The 15,248-nt window shown below is 45.3% G+C and overlaps 1 protein-coding gene across 3 annotated transcripts in view; it reads left to right on the top strand.

Moving 5' to 3' along the window:
• Positions 1-15,248, top strand: part of WASHC1 (WASH complex subunit 1) — a 100,160-nt gene that overhangs the window by 48,066 nt on the left and 36,846 nt on the right. For all 3 annotated transcript variants that reach the window (XM_067536244.1, XM_067536243.1, XM_067536242.1), the window contains exon 2: positions 7,283-7,436. In XM_067536244.1, the coding sequence (XP_067392345.1) occupies positions 7,288-7,436 (149 nt within the window). In that variant the 5' untranslated portion in view covers positions 7,283-7,287. The remainder of the gene's footprint in view (positions 1-7,282; positions 7,437-15,248) is intronic.

Below are 15,248 nucleotides of genomic sequence, written 5' to 3'. Positions count from 1 at the left end.
TGCTAGCCTTGTCTTCATTTCTCCTTAGCTTGAAACACCATTCTACTGAGTTAATCTTCATTCCTTCAGATAAAAATTGCTGCTCTGACTTCTTGGCTCCCAGAAATCTATGGCAAGCAGATTATCTCTAGGGAACTACTCTGCAGTCTGCTTGCTGGACTGTGGTAATATTGGGTAACTGCAGACAGTGCTCACTCTATCTGAGGCCTTGTCTACACTAGTGCTTATGCTGGCAAATGTTGGCACTGAGGGGTGTGAAAAAAGCACACCCCTGAATGACATAAATTTTGCCGGCATAAGCGCTTGTGTGGACAGCGCTGTGTTGGCAGGAGACGCTCTCCTGCTGACATAACATGGCTACACAAGCACTCTTACAGCGGCAGTAAATGTGCTGCTGTACATTTTAAGTGTAGACTAGCCCTCAGTTGTAGGGGAGGCGGTGAAGAACACAGCTGGGAGAAATTGTACTAAGATAAACCTGAAAGAGCAAGGCAGGCACTTTCAGAAGATTAAAGATAGCGGGCAGGAGAAGAGGAGTAGAATTGTGTCTGAGGAAAGCTGCTCGGAGGCAGAATGATATGCTGTATCCTGTGGCCATGCTGTGAGAGTTTGAAGGGAATAGTTTTTACCACTTGAAAGCAATTTCTTCTGTTAATAACCACCACTCTGACACCTCTCCGAGATTAACCTCTGCCAAAAAGCAGTCCAACCTGCAGTTTATTTTCTAGGTTATTGATTTCCAGGGCAGCAAAAAGCTGCGGACAGAATAGGACAGTGCCTTCTATGCAAGCCACCATATTCCTGCTAACTAACATTGGAAGTATTGAAAAAGTTCCCCCTTACTAGTGCTATGTGCGTTATCTCCGGGATAACTGAGCTGCTGCCATACTGTCTACAGGAAGCACGAGCCTCCCCTTTGCTGCTGCATATACAAAGCTCGCCTGTTGGGTCTAATGGATTTGGCATGACTAGACTGAATAGCTGACTCTGTTAAATATCATCTATTGAGCCCTGGCAATACAGGGGTTTGCAGGCGGGGAAAAGTACTGTGGTATGCTTGAATTTTTGTATTGGGGAAAATGCAGGGAAGATCTGGTGGGACTGAGGAAATGGGATACTGGTAGGATTTGGGTGGAGGGAACTGTGCTGGTGATGGGGAAGGGCAAGATCATTAAGCAGAAGACGAGAGCTGAGGACTATAGCAGAAAATGATTGCCCTGTGGGTTGGAAGAAGTGATCGGCTGTCTTGTTTCAGAGATGCTATATTTTCAGAGAAATGGGGTGATGTAGATCCTGCACTTGTGGCTAGGTTCCTTCTGTGGCATGTAGTTGGGCTGGTATTTCCCCTACCCACGCAGAAGCATATAACAACATCCTCTAAAGCTCTTCAGCTGTCTGCCTTATTTGCCAGGGTCTGTGTGGCTGGGGAGCTCTGGCAGCCCTGTTTAATTAGCTCCCTGTGAGAGTGGGCAAAGTGGGTAGAGTTGGAGTTAGTCCCTGGCAGAAAACTTGCCTGCTGCAGGGTCTGACAGAGGAGCTGAGAAGCTAATTTCACCCGCTTTCCTTTTCATAGGGCTCTGTCTCCTTGCAGCGTCTCTCTGGCCAGAGAGTCCCTCCAAAGATGGAGAAGACGCTGTGTGGGTTTTTGTGCCTGAAGTAGGCAACCTGCGATCTTGAGACCTAAATCAAATCTGTCTCTCTTGGATTATGGGCTCATGAGCTGCTATTCGAGAAGTCTTGGGTACCATGAGAGCTATGGTGGAATGCAGCCTGCTGCAGGGCCTAATTACAATCTTATTAATGCTCTTTTCATCACTTCCTTCCAGCCTTCAGATGGTGATTAAACCTATTTATAGGGGCAGAGTTCCTTAATATTCAGCACAGTGCACCTCTTCCCAATCAAATCAGTAACATCTGCATCTCTGATTGCTGCTTAATAACATTGTAGAACATGGTTAATTAACAAAGGTATAAATAGACTATTTTCATCCTCTGACTTACTGGAGTGCTTTCCCCTCCCTTCTACGATCCAAATGAAACTTTACACAAACAGAGGAAAAGTTGGCTTAGTAAAGAGAGCAGGGCAAACCTCTTGTCTATCACCTGTGGGTCATGGGAATCCATCCTGCACTCCCACCAAGGTTAGTTATCTGGCTTTGGAATCAAATTTCAGCCCTTCCAACTGACACCAACACATGACAGGAACAATAATCCACCATAGAGTAAAAAGAGTTTAGTATAACAGCAATTTCGGAAGCAGTTGCTACCTTTTAAGGAATACACATTAATTTGCCAATGTCAAAACGCCCATGAATGTTGTTCCGTAGGGGCTTGATAGACTCACTTGGCTGCTGGGAGTGGGCCGTGTAACTACTGCTGGCTCCAAATGGCTAAAAATTCTGGGCTGCTTAATGTTTCCTGCGCCGGTCTAGGCCTCTTGGGTGGCAGCCATTCCCCTCTCCTGACCAGAAGACAATTTGTGCTTCGCCAGCAGTTATTGTTCCCCCCAGTCCTGCTGGCATGGAGCCTGGAGCTGAAAAGGGAGACCAGATGGAGTGCAAATGGCATTGACAAGCTGTATGCAGTGGGGGTGTAGCCATAGGACCTGAAGAAGAGCTCTGGGTAGCTCAAAAGCTTCTCTCTCTCACCAACAGATGTTGGACCAATGAAAGATATTACTTCACCCACCTTGTCTCATGCAGAGGATTCAAGGCAAAAATGCCGCCTTGAATATTCATGAGTTCAGATGTTTTGGTCAAAACTTCAGATTGGAGTAACTTCAGTAACAAATATGTAGTATGCCAGGAAAGAACTCATTTCTTTAGAGGTCTGCTCAGGCCTAAATTTAAAGCCCATCATGAACTAACTACACCACAGCCAATCCGAACCTGACCTGAGTCCGTCAGATTGTTTTCACACCTGACCAAACTCATGTAGTCTGGTTTGGATTGGGTTGCAAGGGTCTAAATGCTGGCCTGGACTCCATTTACTTTGTTTCCTCCATGTGGCCACTGGAGTTACTTACCCCTGGCTCTGCTGCCTCTCTCATGGCCTGCTCCCCATCCTGGCCCTGCACCATGCTCCCACAGGATGGCTGGTTCCCCTGTCCCTGGCCTGCTCCCCTAACCCTGTCTCAGTACCACTGCCTCGTCCTCAGGCCATGTCCTGGCGGGAGCTTCCTACTCTCAATGCCCGCAGTTCATCCCTAGTCTCCTCTTGCCTGTGGGGTCGGTGCCTCAGCAGCTGCATGGCCCACTCCTGCCAGCTGCTGCTGCCATTGCCTTGCTGTGCTGTGCTGTGCTGTGCGGTGAGTGCAGCAGAGTGAGAGGCACTGCGACTCGGCACCGTACTCGCTCCACAGTGTGCGCCGCATAGTGAGGTGGCGGTCGCTGGCAGGGGAGGGGTACACAGCTGCCATCACAATGACCCCCCAGGCAGGAAAAGGTGATGAGAGACTCCCCAGCCTGAACCTCAGACTGTCACATTTTTATACCTGGCCCAATCCAAACCAGATGCTTATAGTCAGGTCCCATCAGGTAGCAAAGATCTACTTCTCTTCCTCACCTAATAAGGTCCTTGGGATTCATATCTAACTTTGGAGCACAGCTTAGACTTGGTTACCAAAAAGCAAAGGCTGAGAGCTTGCGGATGGCAGAAGACCGAATTGAACAATAATTGGGTAGAGCGCCTAGGCTCTGCTGCTCCTGAGACCAGCACTGCTTTGGCTGCAAGGAACAGACCTGCTTCTGTTCCCTCAGGCTGCAAGTATGTGGCAGATCAGACCAGTACCAATTCAAACCTTTACATGAGCAAACATTCTATTTTAGGGCTTTATATGGCCACCTATATAACTGTAGTGTCTAAGTGCTCCACCCGTGCAAGAGTAAAGCGGTCATAATCCCCGGCATTGAGAACTCCTAGGAAATGCTAGCACTATTTCTAATGTTTTCTGGGTTGACACTAGAATCTGCCCACCGCTACACTGGCAATAATTCACATTGTACATGTATGAAAGGCTCCACTGGCCTCTGGCATGGAGGCTCTGTGAGGTCTAGGCACCAGTTGAGCCATGTAAGGAAGTTCTAGGTTTTCCTAACCAATGGCACTTCAATTTGCTCTGCTGCTTGGCTCTGGGATAGGATAATACCTGCAAAGTTCTGCTTCTCCCTTTCTGAATGTGCCGGAGGAGGGTAGGCTGGGACGGTGCCTGCAGCTGTGCTCAACTCTCCTGCTTGTCTTGTGTTCTGGTCTCAGAAGTGAGTGAGGACACAGGTTTGCCATAGGTTAGGGAGTGCTGGGCCTCTCCTAAAGACCTAAACAGCTGTGTAGAACAAGCATCACTCTTGCCAGAGCTGTGGTAGACCCCACCTGCATCATTCAGAGAGCTTGCTACTCTCTCTCCTTGCTTTAGTCACAGGGAGTAGCCAAAAGGCATTTTAACAAACCTTTTCATGTTGGCATTCCAAGTCCATTCCTTTCAAGGTCCTTCGTCCATTTCTCCTTCTCTTTGTAAAGCTTTAATTTGTTATCTTGCATATAAGTGATCATGTCTATGACTATTTGGCAATGCTTCCCTCAAAGTCTTGTTTTTATAATTATATATTTTAATCAGGTCCTGGTGAAAGGTGTTGTGTTGAGAGCCAAGGAAACTAAAGTTGTCTAGCTGCGAAACTGGGACAGCATGGACATTGGCAGTACAGGCTTTTCACACATTGTCCTGCTGATCTGCTTCTCCTGGAATGGGGTGATGGGAGCTAGACAGTAGCCTCCATGGCTTCTGAGTGCCAACAAGTTGATGCTACTTGTAATATTAGCTTTTTTGTGTTGACACTTTTCAGTTGGGAAGTGGACTGACACAATCAACTAATTTTATACAGCTCTGAACAAATCAGATGTTAGGTTTTCCTAATTCTTGTTAGTACTGTCTGCTTGGGCTTCTTGCCCCACAAAGATAAGGTGGCTTGGTCCTTTTATATCTCTGGGTGTCAGTCTGTCACTTTACTGTTTGGCTGACAAAGTAGAACAATTGTGGAAGCATAAGAGTTCAAGCTGAGTTATGGTCCATAAAGTAATTGAAAAATGTCATCTTGTGGTTAGACTTATTACTCCTCTGATAATTCCATATCAAAATTGCTAGTCTTATCAATCGAAATAATTTCCTGTCCGTCTGCAGAATAGGTTTGGTTGGAAGTCTGAGAATCAGTGTTCTTCTGCTTCAAATGTCATCAGCAGTAAAGGTTCTGGATTCAGAACTTGGCTAATAGCTCTGCCAGTGATGCGTGAAGTCTTGCTCTTGTAGAGCGGTCTGCAGTTTTGATGGCTGGACTTAATCTGGGTTTTGTTAGCAAATTAACCAGCCATCGACTCAGGGGAGACACCTATGTTCCCCACTTCTTTTAGTAACACTTTCCCCACAGTCAGATTTGCGTACAGGAATGTGGAAAGTGACTTCACAGAATGTATAGAAAGTTTTTCCTTACCATGTTGTGGTGGGAAATCTTGGATCTGAGGGAACAAATTCAGAGTTGACATGTAATTTACACATCAAGAAGTCGCTGTAGGAGAGGGTAATTTGGTGCAACTGGTGTTGTGAAGCTGAAAAATTATTTGAGAGGTGTGCAGAGATCATTGTAATTTATATCTCTTTACATCCTCTTCTAAATTGCTCTGTCTCTTCAGGCTCTTGCCATGTAAATTACCATGTAAATAGACTCTACTGACATGGTGCTTGCACCACTTAACACATGCCCTCTGAAATAGGCTCCAGGAGCAAATTGCGGGACATTCCCAATAGCAGCAGTGTGTGTGGTCCCGAGAGTGTACTTTGCCCAGAATAAGAGCTCTGAAGAAGATTGTGTGAAAATTGTAACATCTCCTGGTATCAGGAGAGGGAGCACAAAGGCTAAGGGCTTTTTTATTGTCTTCTTTCTAATAAAGCTTAATTTTTGTCCCACATTAGCCTCTTTTTGCATTTTAAAGAATTAATTCTTGTATTATGGTCCTGACCACAGTCTGAGCCCCCTTGTGCTGGGTGCTACACAAACACAGTAAGAGACCATTCTTGTCTCAGGTTCATTACAATCTAAATAGACAAGACACACGAAGGAAGGAAGCTGGAAACAGGCACAGGTGAAGTGATTTGGCCAAGGTCACAAAACAGGCTGATGGCAGAACTGAGATCCAGGTCTCCTGACCCCTAGTGCTGTCTCCATTAGACCATACTACCTCCCCAATAATAGTAATGAGTATACTGACTTACGTTTTCAACGTCCCCAGAGAAGCTGGTTTCTTTAGTGACTCCCTCCCTCTGACTCCTGGCACTTTTTCTTGTACTGTGAACCAAGGCAGACGCTTTGGGAAACTTCAGGAGCAATTCAGGGCGACACTACCACAGTTGGCATGAGGGCATTTAGGGAAACTTCAGGCTGGTACGTGATACTGACTTTAGGGTAGAGGTGTGAAAGTGATTCTGTGATGACATTGGCCTCATAGTCATACACATCCTTGATGAGAATTTTGACTCTCCTCGACTGCTTGTGCTTAATGCAACAGAAAAGTTGCCCTGAATGTCCAGGCTTTGTGCGGGAAAGGAATGTAAAATATGTAGAGTTTTTCCAATATAGATGCTGGGAAAGAGTCGATGCATCACCAGAGTATGAACTTCCTTTTTGGTCTCAGTCCCAAGTCCTAGAATGGGAGGCTCATACGTAATCTAATCGGGGAAGAGGATGGGTTTGTGCAATAACTACATGACTCCTCTGGTACTTGGAAGGGGAGAACGGACCACATTTCTTGTGGTATAAACGTGAGCTGAAACATTTTAAGTTTCACTCCTAGGACTGAGTGTCTCTGAAACGTACAGATCTGGGGTCTGTCTGGGGATGGGAGCTGCTGCTTCTGTTATATTCTTCCACAGTCTGAGGATAAAATGATTTTATGTTCTGAATGTGATGCTTTGTTTTCATCATATTTACTTTGTGCACTGATTTGCTGAGTGCTGTACAAAACTTAGACCAAAGATACAGTCCTTGTCCTGAGCAGCATCCAAGCATCTCCACTGCACTGTGGCTTTGGCTAGTTATGTGAAAGAAATTGTTGCAGATTTCTAGAGGGGGCTGTTCTAGGATGTGCTTAGCTTGCCCTGTCCTTCGCAGTTTCTGGGTGTTCTCATTTGTGTCTGCTGAAGTCAAGTGGAAGAGTAAGGTATCAGGTTCCTGGGATAAAGGCTGTGATGAATGGAGTTGCATATGCTGCAGTCACCTATTCACTCTCTCTCCCACAGGCACAATGGTGACAGTGACCCAGAAGCACTTCTTGGAAGGGCAGTCTTACTCTGTCCCTCTGATCCAACCCGACTTGCGCAGGGAAGAGGCTATTCATCAGATTGCAGATGCACTTCAGTATTTGCAGAAAGTGTCTAGTGATATCTTCAACAGGTATGTTGCTGTCACATAGGGAACTGGGATTGATGCTGGGTGCCAAGCAGGAGAAAACCAAATGCTGCAATAAGACTGTGGTAGCGAAGCGGCCTTGGAGCACCACTGGAGTTCCTAAAGGGGACAGGGAGGGCCAGATGTACACCAGCATAAATGTACTGAATTCAGGTTTGGTCAAAGTTGAATACGTTTGAGCAAATATGAATATTTGGTTTTTTTTATGAATATTCATAAATATGAGCAAATAGTTGCCTGTAATGGGGCTGCTTTTAGCATGCAGCAATATGGTAGTGCTCATTTTTTAACTCCGTGGCAGGTTGCCACATACTGCAGTGCTATTTCTGCCACAGTTACGCTCAGCTTCTTTTTTCACTTTTAAATGAGAAAACTTACCATTTACAATGCTTTGTAGTGGCTTTTCTTGTTCTTTGTAGTTTGAGCAGTGGAGTAGAAGATGTCTTGGATTTGATCTCTACTCCAGCCATGTTGGTTGCAGTATGATTCCTCCCTAGGTTTCTAGTGTCTTGCATCTCCAAGTGTGTACACTGTGAGAGCTGAGACTGTATTTGAGTGTCTGCCTGTGTTTTGTGTGTATCACTCTGGTATCGTGAGCTGCCAGAATGAAGATCCTGTTTAGAAATTCAACTTCCGTGTTTGTTTCTTACCAGGATGTTGTGTATTTAAAGGTTGGGTCTAGAGTCTCTAGCATTACTTGTTTTTTAATACCATCGTCTGTATTGTGGGTTTGGGTGTGATTTGCTGACGCCGGGGAGTGATGCTGCATAGTGTAGTTTGTATGCTTTCATCAAATGTCTAATTTTGGTCTTTAACTGCTGCTTGAAATGGTATCAGCAGTTCAGTATCTTTCTTGTATATTGCTCAGCAGAGGCAGTTGCCTTTGTTCTGTTCTGCAGCTATTGTTAGATAAGCGCCTCTGTCCCCGTAGTTCATTTGCAGGATTTACTGTGGAGGAATTCAGTGTAGTTTGCAGTTAAGTCCTAGTCTTTGGTCCCAGATGAGTTGAATTTTTCTGTCAAATAGTTCTTCCAGTGTGTTTAGTGAGGTTATATTTGTCTAGTATATTTTTTATGGTTTAGGTACAGCTCACCAGTCCTTTCTCAGATTGGATTTTATAGCCAGCCTGAAACTCCTCTGATTTATTCTGCGGTCTAAGCATGACTAATTCAGGTTGTGAGGTCTCTTCGATCTATAAAGCTGGCTTTGCTTGTCTTCCCTGGAAGACCATGAATTTGGTATTTCCTAGGCCAGGTTCAGCCTCAGTGCTAGGAGCATGTCTTTAGCTGGTGTAGACGGCTCATCCTGAGAGGGTGATAGGATGATTAAGTTATCAATATAAAATGTCTGCCGTACCATCCAATTGTTTAGCAAGAGTCCTGGGTGCAGGGATTGCTCCAGGCGAGCAGTTGAATCACTGACATACAGGCTGAGATGGGTAGACCTGAGGCTTTGTTCTCTTATTCCTTGCATTGTGGGCACTCTAAGGGGTTGGGGAGGTTTGAGGGAGCTCTGGAGGGGCCGGAGACATATGGAGGGGAGGTTTTGTGGGACCCCCCAATAGGTGGGGGGGTGGAGTTCCTGTCTGAAATCCTTATTCTTTGCAGGAATAAAGCTCTCAGTTGAACAGGAGCTGTTCTTTCATTTCTGTACTTGCTGCTTTGTGAGGTAATGCCCTATAATTTCCCTGGGGAGGGGAGCCTGCTTCTTAGCATGCGAGTCACTGGCAAGGCCTGAACACTGACTGTGACACCGCTCCTTCACTCTTCACTGCGCACATGACTTTTAATTACCAATTTTTTCCACCAACAGAGGAGACTTCATCGGCCCCTTTGTTTGCTTTGCCTTTCTTCTGAGGTCTCTGCTCTCCGTTATCATTAATAATGATTTAGTAATTATGCAGGCGTCTGATTAAAAGTTCCACAACCTTCGGTGTTCAGTGCCAATCAAGGGAGAAGCTTTCAAGGTGAGAATGTTGCCACTTAGCAGAAAGTGGCCTCTTCTCTTCCCTGAGATAAGGCAGCTATATCTCCCGTGTCCAGGAAGGAGCAGCCTTATCAGGAGGAGCTGCCTGTGCTGAACCGCAGAACGCCAGCTCACTGGGTGGAGGGAGAGAAACTTGTCCAATATAGCAGGTTCAGCTGAGTGTGTCCAGCTCCTTACATTTGTGGTGTGAGAGAGACAGAAGTTTGGATGCCACTTTGTAGTAGCAGATTACTTGGTACTGCACTTCCAGGAGTGGCAAGGGAACCTGTATAACTGTCTGAGGTGGAGTGGAAGAAGGTCTGAGTCTTTCCCCACCCCTTCTCTTGTTCTGTGCTCTGTGTCTGCTTTGAATTTTAACTTGAATGCCAGGTGTGGATTTCTTCTGTTTTAAACATCTACCTTTTGAATGAGAGGGGTGATCTTCCTCTTGGGGGCACTTATCCATCCAGCATATGTAACAAATGCAGAAAATCTGTGCCAGTTTTCTCCTTTGCAAATGGGCTGTCCTTGGCCTTGACTCTGGTGAACTACTGGTGGTGGTGGTGGTCGTGACAGGGCCATTTCTCAGGCTGACTAGTCTGTAAAAGGCCAAAGGAATGTGGGGATGGGGTGATCTGTGGTCAAGACCTGAAGTTCTCCCATTCACAGATAACAACCAGAAAAATTTTATGGTTAGTTTAATGCTAGTGAAAGGTGTTTGGCAGTCCTGGAGAATGTCCTCCTGTCTTCAGAACAAGTGCAGCGTATGCTGCAGCAACAATATCTGATCTGTGCTGTGTTTGGACTGTGACCAAGAGGCACCATCTCTAGGGAATGAGTAGGAAGCTTGGCCTTCATGACTGATTCAGATCTTAGCAATTTTGTTGCTACCCTCAGTGATGTGGTGGTACTGCGTTGCCGCAAGGGGGTGCCTACATCAGTGAGACACATTTAAGTGTTCGACACATGCACAACTAAGTCGATGCAAGGTGACTTACACTGACCTAACTTTGTCGTGTATACCAGGCGTGAGACCCATCTAGGGCTGCCTCAAATAGAATACATCAAACTCAGGTGTGCTGGTTGTGTTTGATATAGAAGGTAGGCCCTGAACTGGGACCAGCAAGTTCACTTGTCATAGACCTCTGAACGAGCTGTCAGTTTCTGTATTCTGTTACCAGTCTTACTAATGCTCCAGTCCTTTTCAGGGTGATTCCTGTCCTCTTGATGCCAGTATTGGTGGGTCTGCTGCTGTAGGAAGATCCAATGAGAGGCTGAAGCTATAATTATCAGGACCACATGCCAGTTTGATGGAAGTTTTATTCTGTTCTGCATCAGCTAGGGGAGAGTTCATGTAATTAGCCCACTGTGGAAACTAGAATAGAGGCAGTATTCATTGCTCTGTCAGGACTAAACAATTTAGAGCAGGGTAGACAATTTTTTTTATTTTTTTTTTTGTCAAGGTCCAGACTGTAGAGAAGAAAATAATAATAAAAATAACAATAATGATAATTAAATAAAAAGATTTCAGGGTCCGTTCAAAAGCATTTGGCAGTCTGGATTTAGCTGGTGGTCTGGATTTGGCCCATGGTCCGCCTACTGACCACCCCTGGTTTACAATATATGATGAAGAGAGGTTTCCCCTCCTCCCTCCCACTTCTTTTTTAAAAGCATAAGTCCTTATAGGTCTTCAGATTCTTACCAATCTAGGAATGTCAGATGTCTAACTCTTGGGCATCCAAAGAGTGCTTTTAATACTCTCCTCAGTAACCAGACTGACTGCCTCGAACACTTGATTAGTAATGGGCTCTCTTCTCTTTTCCTAATTACTGTCTTCTGTGGGGTCTTGGATTGGAATTGGATTGGATTCTTGGATTGGAATCCTCTGTCATGGTTTCTGCCACTCAGATTCTATTAGAGATGCGGTTCATCTGACTGGCACCTTTCATTGCTTCTCTGATGGGCTCTGGCTGGCTGGGACGTCTCTTTGAGGAGCTAGCTCATCTTTCAAGTTATGGAGTTTCTTGGTTTCCTGCTAATGGTTTTGTTTGTTTGTTTGTTTGTTTGTTTTGGGGGGGGGGGGGGGGGGAGTTAAATTTTTTTGTAGAGCTACTTAAACTCCTGTGTTACACATATTCACTATTCAAACTGCTCCCTGATCTGGGGCATATACTGCAGACTTGTTACTGTAGGAGAATGTGTAGCGAATCAGATAGGGATTTTAGGATGTTTTGGCTTTTATGTTCTCTTATTTGGGTCTTTACTGCCACAACGTTTACGTTAATTTTGGTCTGGAGTTTCCATACCGTGTGTCTGTTGTAAATCATCCAGTCCCAACAAGAAACTCTAACATTTATTAAATACATACACAGAAGAAAAGTTTAACACTTACAAACAAAGCCAAGGAGGTCTCTGTTTGAAATTCCTTATTCCCTCCCTATTTGTATGGATCAGGGTTTTGAGAAGCATGAGAATTTTTTCCCATAAAGAATTATAATTTCAAAAAAATGAAATATATGTGAAAGGGTTTTTATGTACTGGAAACTTTAGGCTGTTATTTCAATCTGTCAAGAACTTTATTTTAATGTTAAAAGGGAGGTGGTGGAAACATTAAAGTTCTTTTTAGTCTTATTAGGAAAGAATGATACAAAACAGCCTGCAAACCTAGGGAGGATGTAGAATGGGTGGCATAATTGGTGACTGGGGAGACGGGGAGTAGCTAGTGGGTGCATTCAACTGTCATTGAATGTTGAAGAGGAGAATGGGTGGAGATGTGAACTGCTAGGGGATTTGGTTGATTTCTGCAGGGTGGGAAGAGCATCTGATGTATAAAGATGGCTAACATCTTAGTTTTAGGCTATGTCTACACCAGTACTTACTTCAATATAATTTATGTCGCTTAGAGATGTAAATAATCCACACCCCTGAGTAAGGTAAGTTACACCGACTTAAGCTCTGATGTGGACAGTGCTATGCTGGTGGGAGAGCTTCTCCCACCGATATCGCTACCGCCGCTTGTGGGAGGTGGAATAATTAAGCTCAAGCTAACAGGAGAGTTTTCTCCCGTTGGCTTAAAATGTCTTTGCCAGAAGCGCTACAGTGGTGCAGCTGTGCCGCTGTACTGCTTCTGGTGTATATGTTGTCTTAGTCTTTGCTTTTGAATGCATGAGGTGTTTTTCTCATTGTAACTGTAGGAAATATGGAAGCTGCTGGTCAGTAGTATAGTGATAGTGTTTACTAATCGCCAAACATCTGTCTAAGAATTTATTACAGTGGTGCGGCCCCTTCCCTGGCCCCTAGCTTTGAGCTAGGATCTGGGGATGTCCTGTCCCTTTGGCGGGGAGCTGAGAATGGCCATACTTCATGTATATCATAGGTTCTAAAGCACTGTGGGGGAGAAACACCCATTGAGATGAATAGAGCAGTTCACCTGGGATTTCAGACTGTATTCATCTCCAGGGGTGCTTTCAAACAGCTGAGAGCATCACATTGCAGTGAATGGGCCACTTCACATCTTTCCCAGCCTCCTGTGCTGCAGATGGATATGCAGAAGGAGCCCTTTCCCTCCATCGTCCCTCTATCCTTCTTGTTTGAAGGACAGCACTTCTATGTGCTCTAAAGTCCACATGCTTGCATGGATTTTCTTGAAATTTGCTATGCCCCATGGGAATGCAGAGTGGGGTTTGTGACCCACATTTGGGGTAATTTGAGCCAAGGCTCTGAGATATAATCACCTCCCCCCCCCCCCAGCAAATTTTCAAAATTCCTAAGTGTCTTCTTTTTTTAAAAACAGTACTGGACATCGGTATTACTGTGGGTCAGAATGGTCTCAGCTGGTCACTTTTTATCCAAGGTAGTGCAGGGCACCCACTACGTTTTTGTGAGACCCAAATTGTGAATGGTATTTCGTTGGCTATCCCTTGATACGCGAATGATGTCTGCCAGGGGGAAAAGTCACTGATTGGACTTCAGGTGGCTGAGGAATCTAATCCATGCCCTACAGGTTTTTCCACGTATGTGACAAATGGTTGCTTGGAGAGAGCACAACTGCTGTCCAGGATGCTGTATCCTTTCCTTCCTTCTCTGTCTTGAGCAAGGGGATTCTCTTCAAAACGGGCTGAGACTTGATGGATGATGCGACGCCATTGCATTCTCTTGCCAGCCGGCTCTTCCCAATTTGTGGGGCAATGTCTCCCTTCTTAAGATATACTTTCGGGGTATCCTTGTAGCATTTCCTTTGTCCCCCATGGGTCCTCTTACCATGACTATGTTGAGAAAAGAGGACTAGCTTCGGAAGGCGAGCATCAGCTGTTCGCACACCACGATCAGCCCAGCGAAGTTGATGTTTCATAATCTTTGCCTCCACACTGGTGGTGATAGCTACAGAGAGAATGCTGGCATTGGTGCGACGGTCTTGCCATCTGACATGGAGAATGTTCCTAAGGCCACTCCAGAAGCTTAAGATGGCTTCTGTATGTCACCCATGTCTCCCACCCATAACGAAGAGTAGGGATGACTACTGCATTAGTAGTGGAATGGTATTTTAGAACATGGTGACGTCTTTGCTAGCGCAATGTGTATCAGGAAGGATTACCGAGTGCATGCGCCAGTAAAGAGGAAAACAGTGAGAGGGTTTCTGTGCAGCTGCTTTATGCCTGCTTGGGTAGTTCAAGAGAATGTGCTGATGCCATTGTCCCATCTGAACGCCCTGCCGCTGATGTCTCTAGTCCAAACCTTTGTATGTCTGTGCAATAAAGATTTAGGAACTCATGTTGCTTGCTAGAGGTTGTTTCTGCTATAAGTGTTTGTATTTTATGGGGAGGCTTTCTGTAATCACAGCAGAATAGTCAGCTCTGGTCTAACCAACATTTTTGTTACATCAGGTAGAGAGGAGATGGAGGGCTATGGCAGAGGAGGAGGAGGGCACAGGGATGGAGAGGGGTTGGAAAAAGAGGATGGATGGTAGGCAAGCACTGGATTGGTTGTTTGAGGAAAAGTCTGTATTTTACTAGCCCCTGCATGGGGGCAGGTGGCTACTTCCTGATCTTGGGGCAGGTTAATGTGGTGTCTCCAAAGAGACACAATGCAGAGGGTTGGAATTGACAGCGCAGGTTCCTTGACTGCTGAGGGAACACACGGGGTTGCCAACATGTGGGTTCTGGGTGATTCCTGGATCACAAAATTGCAGAAGTTTGTGGGACAAAAAGGAGTGCACCATGACATGGGGATCGCCGACTACAGGTTGATTTGGATGGAGTGAGTGGCCTGTGTTGGGGTCATATTTTGCCCACTCTGCAGCACTTAACTGAGGACTTACGAGGTTGTGATCTACCGGACATTGTAGTGATTCACTCGGGTGGAGATGATCTAGGCCTTATTCCTACTATGCACCTCATGCAATGTTTGAGAGTAAATTTGGACGGCGTCAGAGATTTGTGTCCAAGAGCTGCAATCATTTTCTCTGATTTGGCTAAGCATCTGACTAATTGCTACAGTGACAGTATGAAATCTATTAATAAGTGTTGGAAAAACATTAATCAGGAAATTGGAGGGTTCATGGCTGACTGGAAAATGTGTACTGTATGGCATAGACACATTACAAGCTTTGATATTCCCCGTTCTTGTAGATGGGATATATCTATTGGACCAGGGTCAGAGGATCTTTCTCTCAAACATAAAACTGTCAATTGTTTGGAACAGAAACGCTGTCTGATTTCTCTTGCTGGCTCTGCCACAAACCCCACTCTCCAACCATTCTGAAACACGACCAGAAACACCATTCCACTGCAATATAATTGTCTTTCACTCCAGGCACTGCATGTGAGTTGGATT

The sequence above is a fragment of the Emydura macquarii genome, unplaced genomic scaffold (genome assembly GCF_026122565.2).
Source record: "Emydura macquarii macquarii isolate MOO-44397 ecotype Brisbane River unplaced genomic scaffold, CSIRO-AGI_Emac_v2 contig_3530, whole genome shotgun sequence".
NCBI classification, from domain to species: domain Eukaryota; kingdom Metazoa; phylum Chordata; order Testudines; family Chelidae; genus Emydura; species Emydura macquarii.
The sequence above is the reverse complement of the archived record's forward strand: the minus strand, read 5'-3'. Positions and strand labels throughout refer to the sequence as shown.